Source organism: Rhincodon typus, unplaced genomic scaffold (genome assembly GCF_021869965.1).
Source record: "Rhincodon typus isolate 14 unplaced genomic scaffold, sRhiTyp1.1 hic_rhity00002712, whole genome shotgun sequence".
Classification (NCBI taxonomy): Eukaryota; Metazoa; Chordata; class Chondrichthyes; order Orectolobiformes; family Rhincodontidae; genus Rhincodon; species Rhincodon typus.
In genome coordinates, this window is record NW_025968350.1 from 8315 (window position 1) to 23389 (window position 15075).

Below are 15075 nucleotides of genomic sequence, written 5' to 3' on the forward strand. Positions count from 1 at the left end.
GGGTGAATTGACCCTCACAGTGTCTCTGGGGGACATTGGGGTGGTGGTGGGGGGGGGAGTGTCCCTCACCGTGTCTCTGGGGGACATTGGGGGATAAAAAGATGGACGGGGGCACGTGACTGCTGAGGCTTTCTTCGCTGCGCACGCCCAGTATGTTCCTCTGGGGACCCGCGTTTTCTAATTGTCTAATTGTGTACAAATTCGAAAAGAACAATGAAGCCTGACAATTACAAAATAAATATCCAACGGAAGTGTGTGAAATGGTGTTTTTTTTTTCCCTCGGAGTTAGTGACGCCAATGGCCTGTGTTCTTGGGCTGCCCTTCGCCCCATGATGTAGTGCGCGGGCCGGGTTGTCCCGGTAACGGGCGGGAAGGCCGTTGTTCGCTGCCACCATGGAGGAGTATGAGGTAAACCCGGCCGCCCCTAGCCCCTAGCCCCTAGCCCCTAGCCCCGAGTCCCGTTACCGTCCCCTCCCTCAGTCCCATTAATGATACTCTTTTCAGCAAAAGTTCTGACTTTTAGTTATTGTGCAGAAACACTCTCTGCTCCATCCCCACCCAGATTCAGAAAACAGAGTCGAGAGGCTGCTATGGGCTCGTGCACATTGTGAAGCGTATGAAAGATGAGAAGACATTTGCCATGAAAGTGGTAAGCCTGGTTTCTACAGGGACGCAGGTATCCATGGTGCTGTGACATGGCTGTCCATGGTTAAGTGACACACATCTATGACCGATATGACATGTGTCCATGGTGATGTGATACATGTCTATGCACATGTGATGTGTGTATCAATGACGATGTGACATGGGTATCCTTCACATGATACAGGCTTTGACATGGAATTTACATGGGTATCCATGGTGACATGATGCACAGTGATGTGATGTAACCTGAGGTCCCATGATTATGTATGAAATTCACGGACATTAGAAATAGGAACAAGAGTAAATTGTTCAGCCCCACACCTGCTTTGCTAACCAGAAAAATCATGATTGACCTTTTATGCCATCTATGTTTTGACACTAGCCCCAAATTTCCACACTGACCAAAAACCTATTGATCTCTATTTTGAATATACTCAACACCCAAGTGTCCACAGCTCTCTGGTACAAAGAATACTCTCAAAGAAGTAATCTCGCATCATGCAGCTGTATAGGGTCCTGTGAGGCCACACCTGGAGTAGTGTCTGCAGTTTTGGTCTCCTTACTTGAGAAGGGATATACTAGCACCGGAGGCGGCGCAGAGGAGATTCACTCGGTTGATTCCAGAGTTGAGAGGGTTGGATTATGAGGAGAGACTGAGTAGTCTGGGACTTATAATCATTGAAATTCAGAAGAATGATGGGAGATCTTATAGAAACATAAGATTATGAAGGGAATAGATCAGGTGGAGGCAGGGAGGTTGTTTCCACTGGCAGGTGAAACTAGGACTAGGGGGCATAGCCTCAAAATAAAGGGAAGCAGATGTAGGACTGAGGTGAGGAGGAACTTCTTCACCCAAAGGGTTGTGAATCTGTGGAATTCCCTGCCCAGTAAAGCAGTTGAAGCTACCTCGTTGAATATGTTTAAGGCAAGACTAGATAAATTTTTGAATAGTAAAGGAATTAAGGGATATGGTGTGTGGGTGGGTAATTGGAGCTGAGTTTCAAAAGATCAGCCATGATCTTATTGAATGGCAGGGCAGGCTTGAGGGGCCGGATGGCCTACTCCTGCTCCTAGTTCTTATGTTCAGGACCTAGTTGACTCCCAGTTGCCCTCTGAAATGGCTTAGAGAGCCACTCTGTTCAGTGGCACTCAATAGATGGACAACAAAGTTTGGTCATATCAGTGCCAGCCAAATCCCAAGAAAGAAACAAAAAAGGAAAATCAACCAAATTGTTTCCAACAGGCAATCGCAGCAATAATGTATGTGACCCCTGCTTGTCAGCCAGACTTGCCCTCATCCTGTTTTAATGCTGATAAAGCCATTCAAGGACAGACATAGGTATCAGTTAATATATAACAAAATGAAATGAGTTGGGCATAAGCAAACAGATATGTCAGTGAGCTTAAAAGAAGAGGGTAGAAAGAAATCGTGAGGAGTATAATCCTGACATGGATACTAGGCTGGCCTGAGCAAGAGTACTGTACAGTTCTGGCTGTTGCATCACAGAAAGGATGTGGTGACACTGGAAGTGGCACAGGGGATTTGAGGATGTTACAGTGGAATGGAGAATTTGAGATAGTGAAAGACTGAATATGCTGCATTTGTTCACTTTGAGACAGAGAAAGCTGAGGTTGGATTTAATTGAAGTGAGTGAAATATGAGGGGATGAGATAGGTACTTCTTGTCCACACTTCATTAGCCGAGAGTCAAAAGTAAGGTCTGAATCTGATATACAACCCAATGAAAAACAAAACCGGAAGTAATGTCAACCACCCCAGCAAACAGAGGCACATAACCAAGAGGGACACAACACCAACGCTTCACTGGAGGCGCACTGACAATGTTACCTAGCTGGGTGATGAAACATCTGCAACCAAACACGGGTTCAGTGAGCAAGTCTACAGCTTCATGCACAACCTGAGCTACAAATCTTCAAAAACTTTAATTTCCCTACTCTGTCGCTGGGATGACAATTGCCCAAGTCTTTGTTAGCCATCTTCTCCCAGTCTCTGAAGAAATCCTTCAGGAAAATTAGTGTGTCTTCCAACCAAATCCTAGTACTATGGACATGACTTCCACTGTTCAACAACTCCAACAGAAATCCTAGGAACAGCACTGACCGCTTTACATCGAGTGAAAAGCCTTGGTCAATCAGTCACTCAGGAAGTGCTATGGAAGACCCTCAAAGCTTGGCTGTCCAGAGAAATTTATTAATGTCTTTTGTCTCCTCAATGATGAGATGTCAGCAAAGGTCCTTATTGCCAATGACGGAAATCTTTGAGGTCAAAACAGGGTTCAAACAGAAATGTGTCATTGCCCTCATCCTTCTCTTCATCTTCATTACTTGCCTTCATTGGTCAAAACAGAGTATAGGAGTTAGAATGTCATGTTGCTGTCCTGTACAGGACTTCAGGGAGGCAACTTTTAGAATACTGCATGCAATTCTGGTCGCCCTTCTATAGGAAAGATCTTGTTAAACTTGAGGGTGCAGAAAAAATTTAAGAGGATATTGCTGGGTCTGGGGATTGAATTAAAGGAAGAGGCTGAATAGTCTGGGGCTTTTTTCCCCTGGAGCAGACTGAGGGGTGACCTTATAGTGGTTTATAAAATCATGATGGGCATGAATAGGGTGAATAGCCAAGATCCTTTTCTCAGATGAGGGGTTGGGGTGGGGGATGATCCAAAATAGAGGGCATAGGTTTAAGGAGAGAGGGGAAAAGTTTTAAAAAGAACCTGAGGGGTAACTTTTTCATGCAGAAGGTGGTGCATATACAAACAAGTTGCCAGAGGAAGTGGTGGAGGAGAGTACAATTACAACATTTAAGGAAACTGGATGGGTATATCAATTGGAAGGGTTGAGAGGGATATGGGCCAAATGCTGACAAATGGGACTAAGTCAGATTGAGATGTCTGACCAGTGAGGATGAGTTGGACAGAAGGGTCTGTTTCTGTGCTGTGTAATTCTATGACTCAATGTAATTTTATGTTGCCCGCAGTCCTTCATGTGCTTAATTTTGACTATGTTCCATTTTTACCCATCTTCTAAAACTAGGTTGAATGTATGGACGAGGCAACTGCCAACCATGCTGTGGAAGAAGTAAGTACATAGCCTGCGTTGCCGGGATCAGTGTATAGGATAGGGTTCAGCTGTACTGCAGAGTGTAGCCATTGAAGTCAAGGAAACTTTACTCTGTGCCTAGCCCTGTACTGTGGGTATCTGAAAGTGTTTGTTGGGGACAATGTAGAGGGAACTTCACTCTGCATCTAACTGTGCTGTGGATGACCTTGAAGTGTCTGATGAGGACATTGTAGAGTGACGTAAAAGACAGAACCCAGAGAGAAAAAAAGGGGGAAAGAAAGGTAAGTAGGAAAAGGGTTAATAGCTAGCCAGAGAAGACAAGACAAATAGGTGATAATGACACTGAGTGGGTTTGCTGTGTTGAAAGGAACCCATATAATGACAGGACTTGGGGTGTGGGGATGGGTTATCGACATAGTGGGAGGTGCTCTTCCTTTAAAATTGTTAAACTTGGCGTTGACTCCTGAAGGCTGTGTAGGATCCTTAAGCAGAAAATGAGGTGTTGTTCTTTTAGGGATAACACGGTGTAGAGCTGGAGGAACACAGCAGGCCAAGCAGCATCAGAGGGGCAGGAAGGCTGACGTTTCGGGCCTAGACCCTTCTTCAGAAATGTTGTTCTTTTAGGTTGTGTTGAGTTTTGCTGGAGCACTGCAGCAAGCCTCACCAAAATATTGGAATGGGAACACTGGGGTGTGTTGAAGTAGCAAGGAACTGGAAACTTGACGTCATTTTTATGGACAGAATGTAGATGGTTCTGCAAAGCAGTTACCCAGTCTGTGTTAGCTGACGATAAGGCTACATTAACACTGACTAGCCACCCAGAGACATGACCAGTCTTACTGGTCTTAATACACATGGACAAAGAAGGACATGAATTTACTGGGACAACATATCCATAATAGCACAAGACAAACAAATGCCAGGAAATTCCTGGAGGACTGGCATGCCAACTGGAACTCCAAACACATTGAACTGGACCAGATTACAAACCACTGAAAAACATAACCAGAAGTAATGCCAACCACCCCAGCAAACCAAGGCATATAAATGACAGATAGTAGGAATTGCCGATGCTGGAGAATCTGAGACAAGGTGTAGAGCTGGATGAACACAGCAGGCCAAGCAGCATCAGAGGAGCAGGAAAGCTGACATTTCAGGTCTAGACCCTTCTTCAGAAATGGGGGAGGGGAACAGGATTCTGAAATAAATAGGGGGGTGGGGGGGAGGCGGATAGAAGATGGATAAAGGAGAAGATAGGTGGAGAAGAGACAGACAGGTCAAGGATGCAGGGATGGAGCCAGTAAAGGTGAGTGTAGGTGGGGAGTTAGGGAGGGGATAGGTCAAGGGGGCGGGATGAGGTTAGTAGGTAGGAGATGGGGGTGGGGCTTTAGGTGGGAGGACAGGTGAGGGAGGCAGGTACAAGTTGGGCTGGTTTTGGGATGCAGTCAGGGGAGGGGAGATTTTGAAGCTTGTGAAGTCCACATTGATACCATTGGGCTGCAGGGTTCCCAAGTGAAATGAGATGCTGTTCCTGCAACCTTTGGGTGGCATTGTTGTGGCACTGCAGGAGGCCCACGATGGACCTGTTGTCCAAGGAGTGGGAGGGGGGAGTTGAAATGGTTCGCGACTGGGAGGTGCAGTTGTTTGGTGTGAACTGAGCGTAGGTGTTCCGCAAAGCGGTCCAAATGACAAGCAGGACAGAACACCAACACTTCATTGGAGGGGCACTGAATGTTACCTAGCAGGGTGACAGAATGTTTGCAATCAAACACACCAGCTCGGTGAGCAGGTCTAAGTCATACCTATGTTCAGTCTGTAAAAATGATCAAGCCTCCAGTTGTCTCTACTTCAACACACCATGTTTCCATCCCAATATATCTGTCTCAGGCCGGTTGCTATGCTCCAGCGAGGCTCAATGCAAGCTGGAGGAACAACATCTCATTTTCCACTTGGGGACCTTACAGCCTTCAGGACACAACATTGAATTCAATTTTAGAGCATAAACACCTCTCACCATGTCTATTATCCATACCCACAGACAACCCAATTTCAACTGCTCCTAGCCCCCATCATCTATCTGGCTTCTCTTCCCTGGCTAACTGTCAACAATCCCGTTGCCTCTCTGTAGGTTTTGTCTTCTATCTGCTGACTACTTTTCCTCCCCACCCACTGTCATAAGCATAAATACCACATTCGGCTGGTTCTCATCAGTTCTGGAGAAGGGTCACTGAACTTGAAACATTAACTCTCAGATGCTGCCAGATCTGCTGAGTTTCTCCAATTCTATTTTTGTTAGTTACAGTGTGGAGTAAACTTTACTCCAGATCTAACTCCATACTGTCCCTCTATGGAAGTGTTTGTTGGGGATAGTGTAGAGGGAGCTTGAAAAACAGCCAGAGCCTAGTATCCTATCACAAAGTCAGTTTATTGACGTGCACAGTACATGGATTGACCAGTCAGCTCAGAGCCAGTCCCTACAGAGAGGAGACTGAATCTCCTGTTTATATCTGTCCGCCACAGCCCCCAGATTGGCCCAGGTTAACAGCCCCAAACAGGGCTCCCATACTCACTACACCCACACCAACCTACTCAGCCCATCCCCCCCAGCACCAACATCACCCCAGTCTGGGATGTAGGCCTTTTTCTCCTGGGATTTTTTTTGCTCCAAGTCCAGTTCCTCCAGCTCTGATTTGGACATAGCAACATGCACCGGACTGTAGCCCATCTCCTGTGCCTGGGATGGCTCAGGAGAGAATCCTCTTCTTCAGGTGGTCACGGTATGGAGTGTTATGGAGGAGGAGGTGGTCAAACCCCACTGATAATTAAAACCAAAACACCCAGAGAAGTTTGCTTTGCCTTGTAATCTGCTAAAGGAAATAGGAAAAATGTTATAACCTGCCTTTCATCTCCCAATCTGTTGTATGTTATGGAGGGGATGGTTAAATGAAGTGAATCTGATACTATCAGCAACACGTAACAATTTATTTACCTAACTGTAACAGTGAACAAATTAACAGACCAGCTAACAAACTGAACAACTCCCCTTAACTACTGACTATTCCCAAACAGTACAAAATTCTAATGTCATGCTGTTCCAATTAATACAAGTACCACTTATATAAACCAAAGTAATAAGAAAAATTAATTAAAACTTGACTCAAAACTACAGTCAGAATGCATTTTTCAGAATGTTCTGTGTCTTTTCCACTATTCTTCAGTCAGGAATTTTTTTTGTTGAATCATGGTATCATTGTACCTTCTAGAAGGTACTTAATCAGAAAGCTTAAAGATTTCGGTGACAGCCAAAGTTTTAGTCTTCCAGAGGCAGTTTTCAGTCACACTGATTTTCAAAAACCCCTCACGTACCCTTGATGACTTGTTAATTTTCCTCATAATATGCCATCCTGTACACTGAGGGTGTTCACTTCCATTGGGATATCATATAGCTCACATGCTCCCCACATTTTCTACAGAGCCAGTTGTAGTGTCTGTTCAAAGTCCATTTGGGCTTACGCTGGTAGAATCTTTTGCATGGTTACATCTTTAATCCCACATACCAAACAAACAGTTTCTCAGCATCTCATTCAGGGTTAACCCAAAATCATATGCCTCTGCCAGTCAAAAATTCCCAATATGATTCCCTAGTTCTCAAACTGCCACATAAAACCAGTAGCATCTCAGAATTAGGGGAAGCTTTGGGTCATATTTCATAGCTAAATCTGTCAAATCTTGAAACATTTTAGTCTGTGGTGCCTCTAGGAAAGTCAGGCTCCTGATAACCAAAAATGCTGCAGATCCACAAGCAGTCAGAAGGATTCCTCATTGCTTTTCATTTGCCCAGAAAAAAAAATGCATTCATTCCACATACTGGGCAGTCTTCAACAGCAGGATCAAACCAGCTAAGCTTCCCAAATAAAGGCATGATTCCAGAATTGCTTATCCCAACTCAAAGATTGCTGTTGCAAGCAAATTTTCTTCAGGAGCATACTGTTTTCTCTCGTCGCAACTGAAATAATAGCCCAGAGGCTGGTATCCTGTCACCCTTTATTTCCATGTGCATAGTATATGATACTCACCCAGCTAAAGTGAGCAGAGCCCCTGACATTGCTGTTTATATCTGTCAGCCAGGGCTCCCTGATTGGCCCAGGTTAACAGCCCAATCATGGATCACATACTCAACGAGTCCTACCTGGCCCTCGTTCCAATCAGTACAGAGCTTTAATCTATATCCAAACCTGTGCCTTCCCTGTCCTGGGAGTGTTTGATGGGAACAATGTAGAGAAAGCTTTCTTTTGTGTCCGACCCCATGTTGTACCTGTCCTGGGAGTGTTGATGGGAGCAGTGAAGACACGGCTTTTCCATTTATCTAACCCTATGCTGTGTCTGCTCTGGAAGTAAAGCACAAGTTACTAGAAAAGCTCAGCAGGTCTGGCAGCATCGGTGAAGAAAAAAATCAGTTAACGTTTCAGGTACAGTGACCCTTCAGAACTGAGGAAGGGTCACTGGACCCGAAACGTTAACCCTGATTTTTTTCTTCACAGATGCTGCCAGACCTGCTGAGTTTTTCCAGCAACTTCTGTTTTTGTTCCTGTTCTGGAAGTGTCTGATTAGGACATTGTTGAGGACTTTACTTGCAATTTAAATGACTGGAGGAAACTTTACTCTGGGGTGTAGGGTGATTTTGCATGTGATGATTCTGCTTTATTCCATTCCTGCACTCATTCCTCAGTTGGAGAGATGAGCAGTGACAAAGGTGTATGTCTCAAAGGAAGCCATTTTTAGCATAACGTTTGTGTACCTTGTTGGTTTTATGTCAATGATGTGTAACCCTATGTTAATTTGTTACCTTTTCTTTTCGTAGGCAATGATCCTGTTAAAACTGGATCATCCCAATATCTGCCATTATGAGGAGATATTTGTTGCTTGGGATCATGAGGTATGAGGTGCAATTGCTTGACAGTTCTGTGTCTGTAATCATATTCTGTTCACCTCTCTAATCAGTTAGTGGGGTCAGCTCCTGTATGGTGATGTGCTGAATACAGTTTGCAAAGTCAGCAGTTTCAAACCCCAGATCCTGCTGAGTAGAGTGATTTCAGCCCTGCCTGTGTTAACATGGCTGTTAATGGGCTCATCTGCTTCTGAAGTGCTCACCCTGCCTTTGTCATTTTTAGATTTGACTATTCCAGAATTCTCCTGGTCGGCATCCCACCCTCCACTGTAAGTAAACTACAGTTCATCCAAACACTGCAACATGTATCCCAAGTTTACATTAAATAATGTTCAGTCATCGCTCCCAGTGCTAGCTGATGACATTGGTTTATTCTGGATGCAGGAATTTGTGTGTTCAACCCAATCCAGAAACCTGATCCCAGCATCCAGGCTGATGCTGAATACCCCTAAAGTTTCTGGCAGGCATTACAGTAATAACAGCAGCTTACCTCCACGCATTGTATTGTTGCCTCTGACTTCCCACAAATTAGATGGCAATAGTGATGAGTGCTGTTCTGTCAGAGGGCCAGTAGTAACAGGATGTTGTACTGTCTGAGAATCAATACTGATGGAGCACTATACTGTTGGAAAAGCAGTACTGAGGGATTGCTGCACAGTTGGAGAAGCAGTATTAACTAAGTGTTGTACCGTCAGAGGGCCAGTACAGAGGGAGTGCTGCACTGTCAGAGGGAGTGCTGCACTGTCAGAGGGCTAGTACTGAGGAATGTTTCACTAATGGAGAGGCATAACCAAGGGATTGCTGCACAGTCAGAGAAGCAGTACTGAGGCAGCACTGTAGTGTTGGAGGGTCAGTGCTAAGGCAGTTCTGAGTGATCATTGCACCATTGGAGTGGTATCTTTCAAATGAAATATTAAACTGAGCTTCCTTCTCCCCCCCGCCCCCAACTCGATATGAAAGATCCAACAGACCTATTTTGCCGAAAAGCAGAGATGTTCTCCTTTGTGTTTATTTCTCAACTAACATCAAAATAAGTGGACAATTTGTTCATTCATCTTATTTCTGTTTTTGAGATCTTGGTATATAAAACATGATTGTCTGTTTCTAAACATTGTAACAGTGACTCCTCAAGCAACAAATACTTCATTATTTGTATAGTGCTTATATAGTCCTGAGAAGTGAGAGGCACTCGATAGACCTTTCTCGACCTGAAATGTCAACCTTCCTTCTCCTCTGATGCTGCCTTTCCTGCTGTGCTCCTCCAGCTCCACACTGTGTTATCTTTGACTCCAGCATCGGTAGTTCTTCTATCTCTGGCACTAGATAAATGCAAGCTTTTCCCATACTTTCAAGGTAGCTGGGATGAACACCAGTTCTTTATCCTTCATCTTGTATTGTGCTGTTTGCTATACAGGTGTCAGCTATCGCAGTTTGTATGGTCATGGACTATTCTCCTGTGGGAGATCTGGCTTCAGTCATCCAGATCAAGAGACAGATGAAGGAAAAAATCAGGGAGATGGTAAGATGGAAGAGGAAAGCCTTTCAACCAGCTTCTTATTTCTCTTAACTACCAAGAGGCAGAGTAATGGCTGACTGCTAACTTTCAGCTGGCTGAGAACCATATAGAATCAAAATTTTCTTGATCATGTAGCAATGGATGATAACGTCTGTTATCATCAACATCCTGGTATAGCCAGGGTGTAATGCAGGCTGCAGATTTGCTATTAATCATTATAATAAAACAAAGAACTGTGGATGCCGGAGATCTGAAATAAAAACTGGGGAAACTCAGCAGGTCTAGCAGCATCTGTGGGAAGGAAGTAGAGTTAACGTTTTGAGTCCCGTGACTTGAGTTTTGATGAAGAATTTCTGTTTTTGTGCTGTCACCCATTACCTGCCCATGGTAAATTTTGCAACCAGTCTGTCTGCTCTTTTCTCTCTGTTCTGTTTATTTTGAGTGTTAATACAGAATGACATCAAATTTACACCACAGAAAAGGCCATTCAGCTCATCTAATCTATGTTGATGTTGATGTTAATGATCCACTTGAGTGTCCTCTTGTCTCCTTCATGTCAAATATCCCCATATCTTCCATTCCTTTCTCCCTCATGTGTTTATCTGGTTTCTCCTTAAATGTAATGATATAATTCAGCTCAACCATTCCCCATGGGAGCAAGTTTCACATTCTTACCAGTCTTCTGAAGTCTGTTCTGAATTCCTATCAAATTAATTCATGACTATTCTAAATTGAAGGTTCCTAGTTCTGTTCATCTCCCTCAAATGGAAACATCTACTTTAGTTCTACCCTATCAAACCCCTTCATCATTTTCAAGACTTCTGACAGGTCATCCCTCATCTACCTCCTTTTCAAAGCAAAGAATCCCAGCCTGTTCAAACTTTGCTGATAGTTTTAACTTTTCAGTTGTAAAACTATTTTTGATCTTCACTGACAACTCAATGTCTCTTTCGTAGTTTTGAGACCAGATCTGGAAGAATGTTGTTAATCTGGAAATGATGGACAAAAACATATACAAGGATGTTGCTGGGACTGGAGGATTTGAGTTATAGGGAGAGGCTGGATAGGTTTGGGCTTTTTTCCCTGGAGCATAAGAGGCTAGAGGTTTATAAAATCATGAGGGGCATAAATAAGGTGAATAGCTAAGGCCTTTTACCAGGATGGGGGAGTCCAAAACTAGAGGGCACAGATTTAAAAGGGACCTGAGGGGCAACTTTTCACACACAGGGTAGTCCATGTATGGAATGAGCTGCCAGAGAAAGTGGTAGAGGCGGGTACAACTCCAACATTTAAAAGGTATTTGGATGGGTACATGAATAGGGGGTTTAGAGGGATGTGGGCCAAACATAGGCAAATGGGACTAGTTCAGTTTAGGAAACCTGATCAGCATGGACAAGTTGGACCAAAGGTCTGTTTCTTTGCTGTGTGACTCTGACTGTGTTCCACATATGGTCTATCCAAGCTTCTACGTATAAGAAAACAAAGCGCACTTGTGGTACAGAGGTAGTGTCCCTACCCTGGAACTGAGACGACCGGGTTCATGTCCCATCTGCTGCAGAGGTGTGTAATAACATCTCCAAAAAGATTGATTCAAAAATTAGTTTTAACATAAAAGAAAGAAAACAAAGTGCTGGCACATTTGTGGATGCTTCTTTGAAATGGAGTCTCCTCATAAATGCTACCAGAGTTGCTCAGTTTCTCCAGCATTTTGTTTTATTTCAGATCTCCAGAATCCACAATATTCTTTTCTTTCAAGGTTCTATACCAATTTAATATAACGTGTCTACTTCTCAGTTCCATTCTATTCATGCTTGTTTAAATTTTTATGGCTTTAATTAATCTACATCACTATTTTTAGTAGTTTGTGTATTTCTCCAGTTTAGGCTCATATTTTCCAAGGAGTACATTGCCTCCTTATTCTTTCCATCAAAATATACCGCCTTGCACTTATTTATTGAACATTATTTGTCAATTACGTGCTTATCTGTTAATTCTGGTTGTTTATCATGACATGCAGGAAACTGTAGTTGACATTGGCAACATGAGCCATATGCAGGAGTTCATCATTACAGTGGCATGTAGTTTCAGAAGTTCTAAAACAGGTGCCAGCCCTGCAGACATGGCATGAGCAGAAATTGTCCCAAACCACTGAGGAACCAACTTCATAGACCCTATTTTTAGCAGACTTTGACATTTCCAAGATCAGTTTGTTCAGCCGTCAGAGAGTGCCGGAAGTCATCTCACCTGACCTCTCAGAAGTTATGAGGTTGCATTCCCATCATCTTTCAGAAATCAACTGCAGGTTTATTATGTCTACCCGTTTTCCTTGGCATTAACCGTGCCCCCTAATTTCGTGTTTGTCACAAATTAAGATATTGTTACTTTTGCAGCAGGTTTCTTAGTACTCCCTGGTAGCTCACTGAGAATGTGCCAAACATATTCAATAATGCAATTTGTATTTATCATAGAATCTTACAGCACAGGAGATCATTAAGTCATTCATTACTGTGTGATCCCTTGAAAGAGCTGTTCAGTTAACCACACTGATCCTGATTTTTCAACCATCATCCTGCATTTTTAATTTCTCACTTGAATCGGCTTCCACTGCCCTTTCAGGCAGTATATTCCAGATCAAAACTCTGCATAAAAAATTCTCCTTTTCTCACTTTCTCGTTCTTTTGCCATTTTAAAAAAATCTCTGTCCCTCTAAGTACCACCCTTTTTGATGCTGGACGCAGTTTGTCCTTGTTTTACTCCATCAAAACCTTTCATAATTTTGAAGATTTCTATTAAATTAACTTTCTGAAGTCTAAGGAAAATGATAGCTTTTCCAACCTGAAAGCAAAAAAAAGTGCTGGAAATCACAGTGGGTCAGGCAACATCTGTGAAGAGAGAGGAAGCTAATATTTCGCGTTGAGATGACTCTTCATCAGAGCTGATGTGAAATGTGGAGGGGGCAGCATTTATGCAATAGTGTGGGAGTGGAGTGCTGGGAGAGAAAGGGTGCTGATAGTGCAGATTAAGTGATCAGAATGTGAGAATAGCAGAACAATGGTGTATCCCACTGCCAAACTGGAAAGAACAAAAACAGAAGTTGCTGGAAAAGCTCAGCAGGTTTGGCACCATCTATGAAGAAAAATCAGAGTTAACATTTTGGGTCTGGTGACAGATGGTCCCACTGGAATTGGCAGTGGGGGTGGTCGGGGGTGGGGGAGGACATAATGACAGAGAATTCAAGTACAGCTAAAGGGAAAGGAAGAAATGGAGTGAGTTAACAATCTGAAGTTGTTAATGTCAATATTAAGTCCAGAAGGTTATAAAATGCTTAGTCTGAAGATGAGATGTTGTTCCTCCATGTTTGCGTTGTGATTTGCTGGAGCATTGCAGCATGCTGATTACAGACAAATGGGCATGTGAGCAGGATACTGTGTTAAAATGACTGGCTATGGTCATCCTAGTAAATTGCCCCGCATCCTCTCCAAGGCCATGTCATCTCTTTTAAGATGCAGTGGGAAGAATTGTACACAATACTCAGCTGATGTCAAACCAGTGAGCTTTATGTGAGGCATTTAACGTGGAAGGTTATGCCATGGCACTTCATGGAACTGGGGGAGGACATGAGAGTAACAGAAGCTGCAAACAGATTAGTTGTAAAGATTTTGAGAAGGTTTCAAAGGTGGTGAGAATGGAAAGTGGGGGAAACAGTTGGCCAGGAGTTCGTTATCTATTCATAAACCACTGATGCCTGCAAGGAAACATCCCTGTCGTCATTAGTGAAGACCTTCAGATATGAATAGCCATCACATCATTGAACATGGAGAACATTTACAGATGTCAGTAACTTCATACCTCTCATAAGTGGCTACTGCACATGTGTGAACCCAGACAAAAGGTGTTTGTGGGATATTGAGCCAGGGAAGGCGTTATAAGTAAACATGATCTCTCTTCACTTGACCCTGGAGGCTGCTCAGTGGCGATTAGTACTGGAAGCATCAGACAGTGCTCCATTACCCCAGATGAATTTGCATCAATCATAGAGTCCCAGTCCACAATCACCTCAAATTGGATTGGCCACTGAGTACAAGCTGAACAGCATGTCTGCCCATCCCCTCCCTGATCTGGCCAAGTAGAGCAGGAAATTTACTTGTCAAGCCATCAGTAGTATCAAAGTGATTTCTTCCTCCCAAACTGTTCTGTTCAGCTCTGTTTATACAAAGTGCCTTTGTTACCTTAGGTGATCAAGAATTTTCTGGGACAGATGGTGGACGGTCTTATCTACTTGCAGTCCAAACATATTGTTCACAGGTTAGTAGTTGTTGGCATGTTTCACATTCATTAACTTGAAGGCTGCTGGTGCTGGCAAATGACATGATTTTTCACATTGTCACCACAGGACAGAATCAACTGAACTTGGGTGCTAGCGTTAGATACAGAGTAAAGCTACCTCTACTCAGTCACGATAACGCACTGTGAGGGTATATGCAGCAGGGGATTAGGTAAAGAGTAATGTTGTGAATAATCACTCCCAGAACAGATTTAGCAAAGGGATTAAGAAGATCAGACTAAATTTCTGAAGATGCTTAATTTCAACATCAGAAACATAAACAGAAATTGCTGGGAAAACTCAGCAGGTCAGGAGCATCTGTGTAGAGAAAGCAAAGTTAACATTTTGAGTCTTGTGGTTTCCTTAATATCAATGTAATGGTTATGTTGTGAGCAGTGAATGAGCGATGCCTATCATTAGAAATGAATTTGCTCATATAGCAACATAGTTTAGGGACCTGACCAGGATGTTAGAATATCTAATTCATTGTTAAATCCAATGCAGAAAGTAAAAAGAAATGAGATAGAAAGAAAGGTGCAAGTAAAGAGATTTTAAAGGATGG

General features: G+C 43.3%; 1 protein-coding gene across 1 annotated transcript; it reads left to right on the forward strand.

Annotated features, from left to right (window-relative positions):
* The first annotated feature begins 295 nt into the window (after nucleotides 1-295).
* Nucleotides 296-14528, forward strand: LOC125481593 (serine/threonine kinase-like domain-containing protein STKLD1). Its single transcript, XM_048593366.1, has 6 exons — nucleotides 296-408; nucleotides 563-649; nucleotides 3699-3743; nucleotides 8587-8661; nucleotides 10088-10192; nucleotides 14424-14528. The coding sequence occupies exons 1-6, from the start codon at nucleotides 394-396 to the stop codon at nucleotides 14526-14528; spliced, it is 432 nt and encodes a 143-aa protein (XP_048449323.1). The 5' UTR covers nucleotides 296-393.
* Nucleotides 14529-15075: the final 547 nt, after the last annotated feature.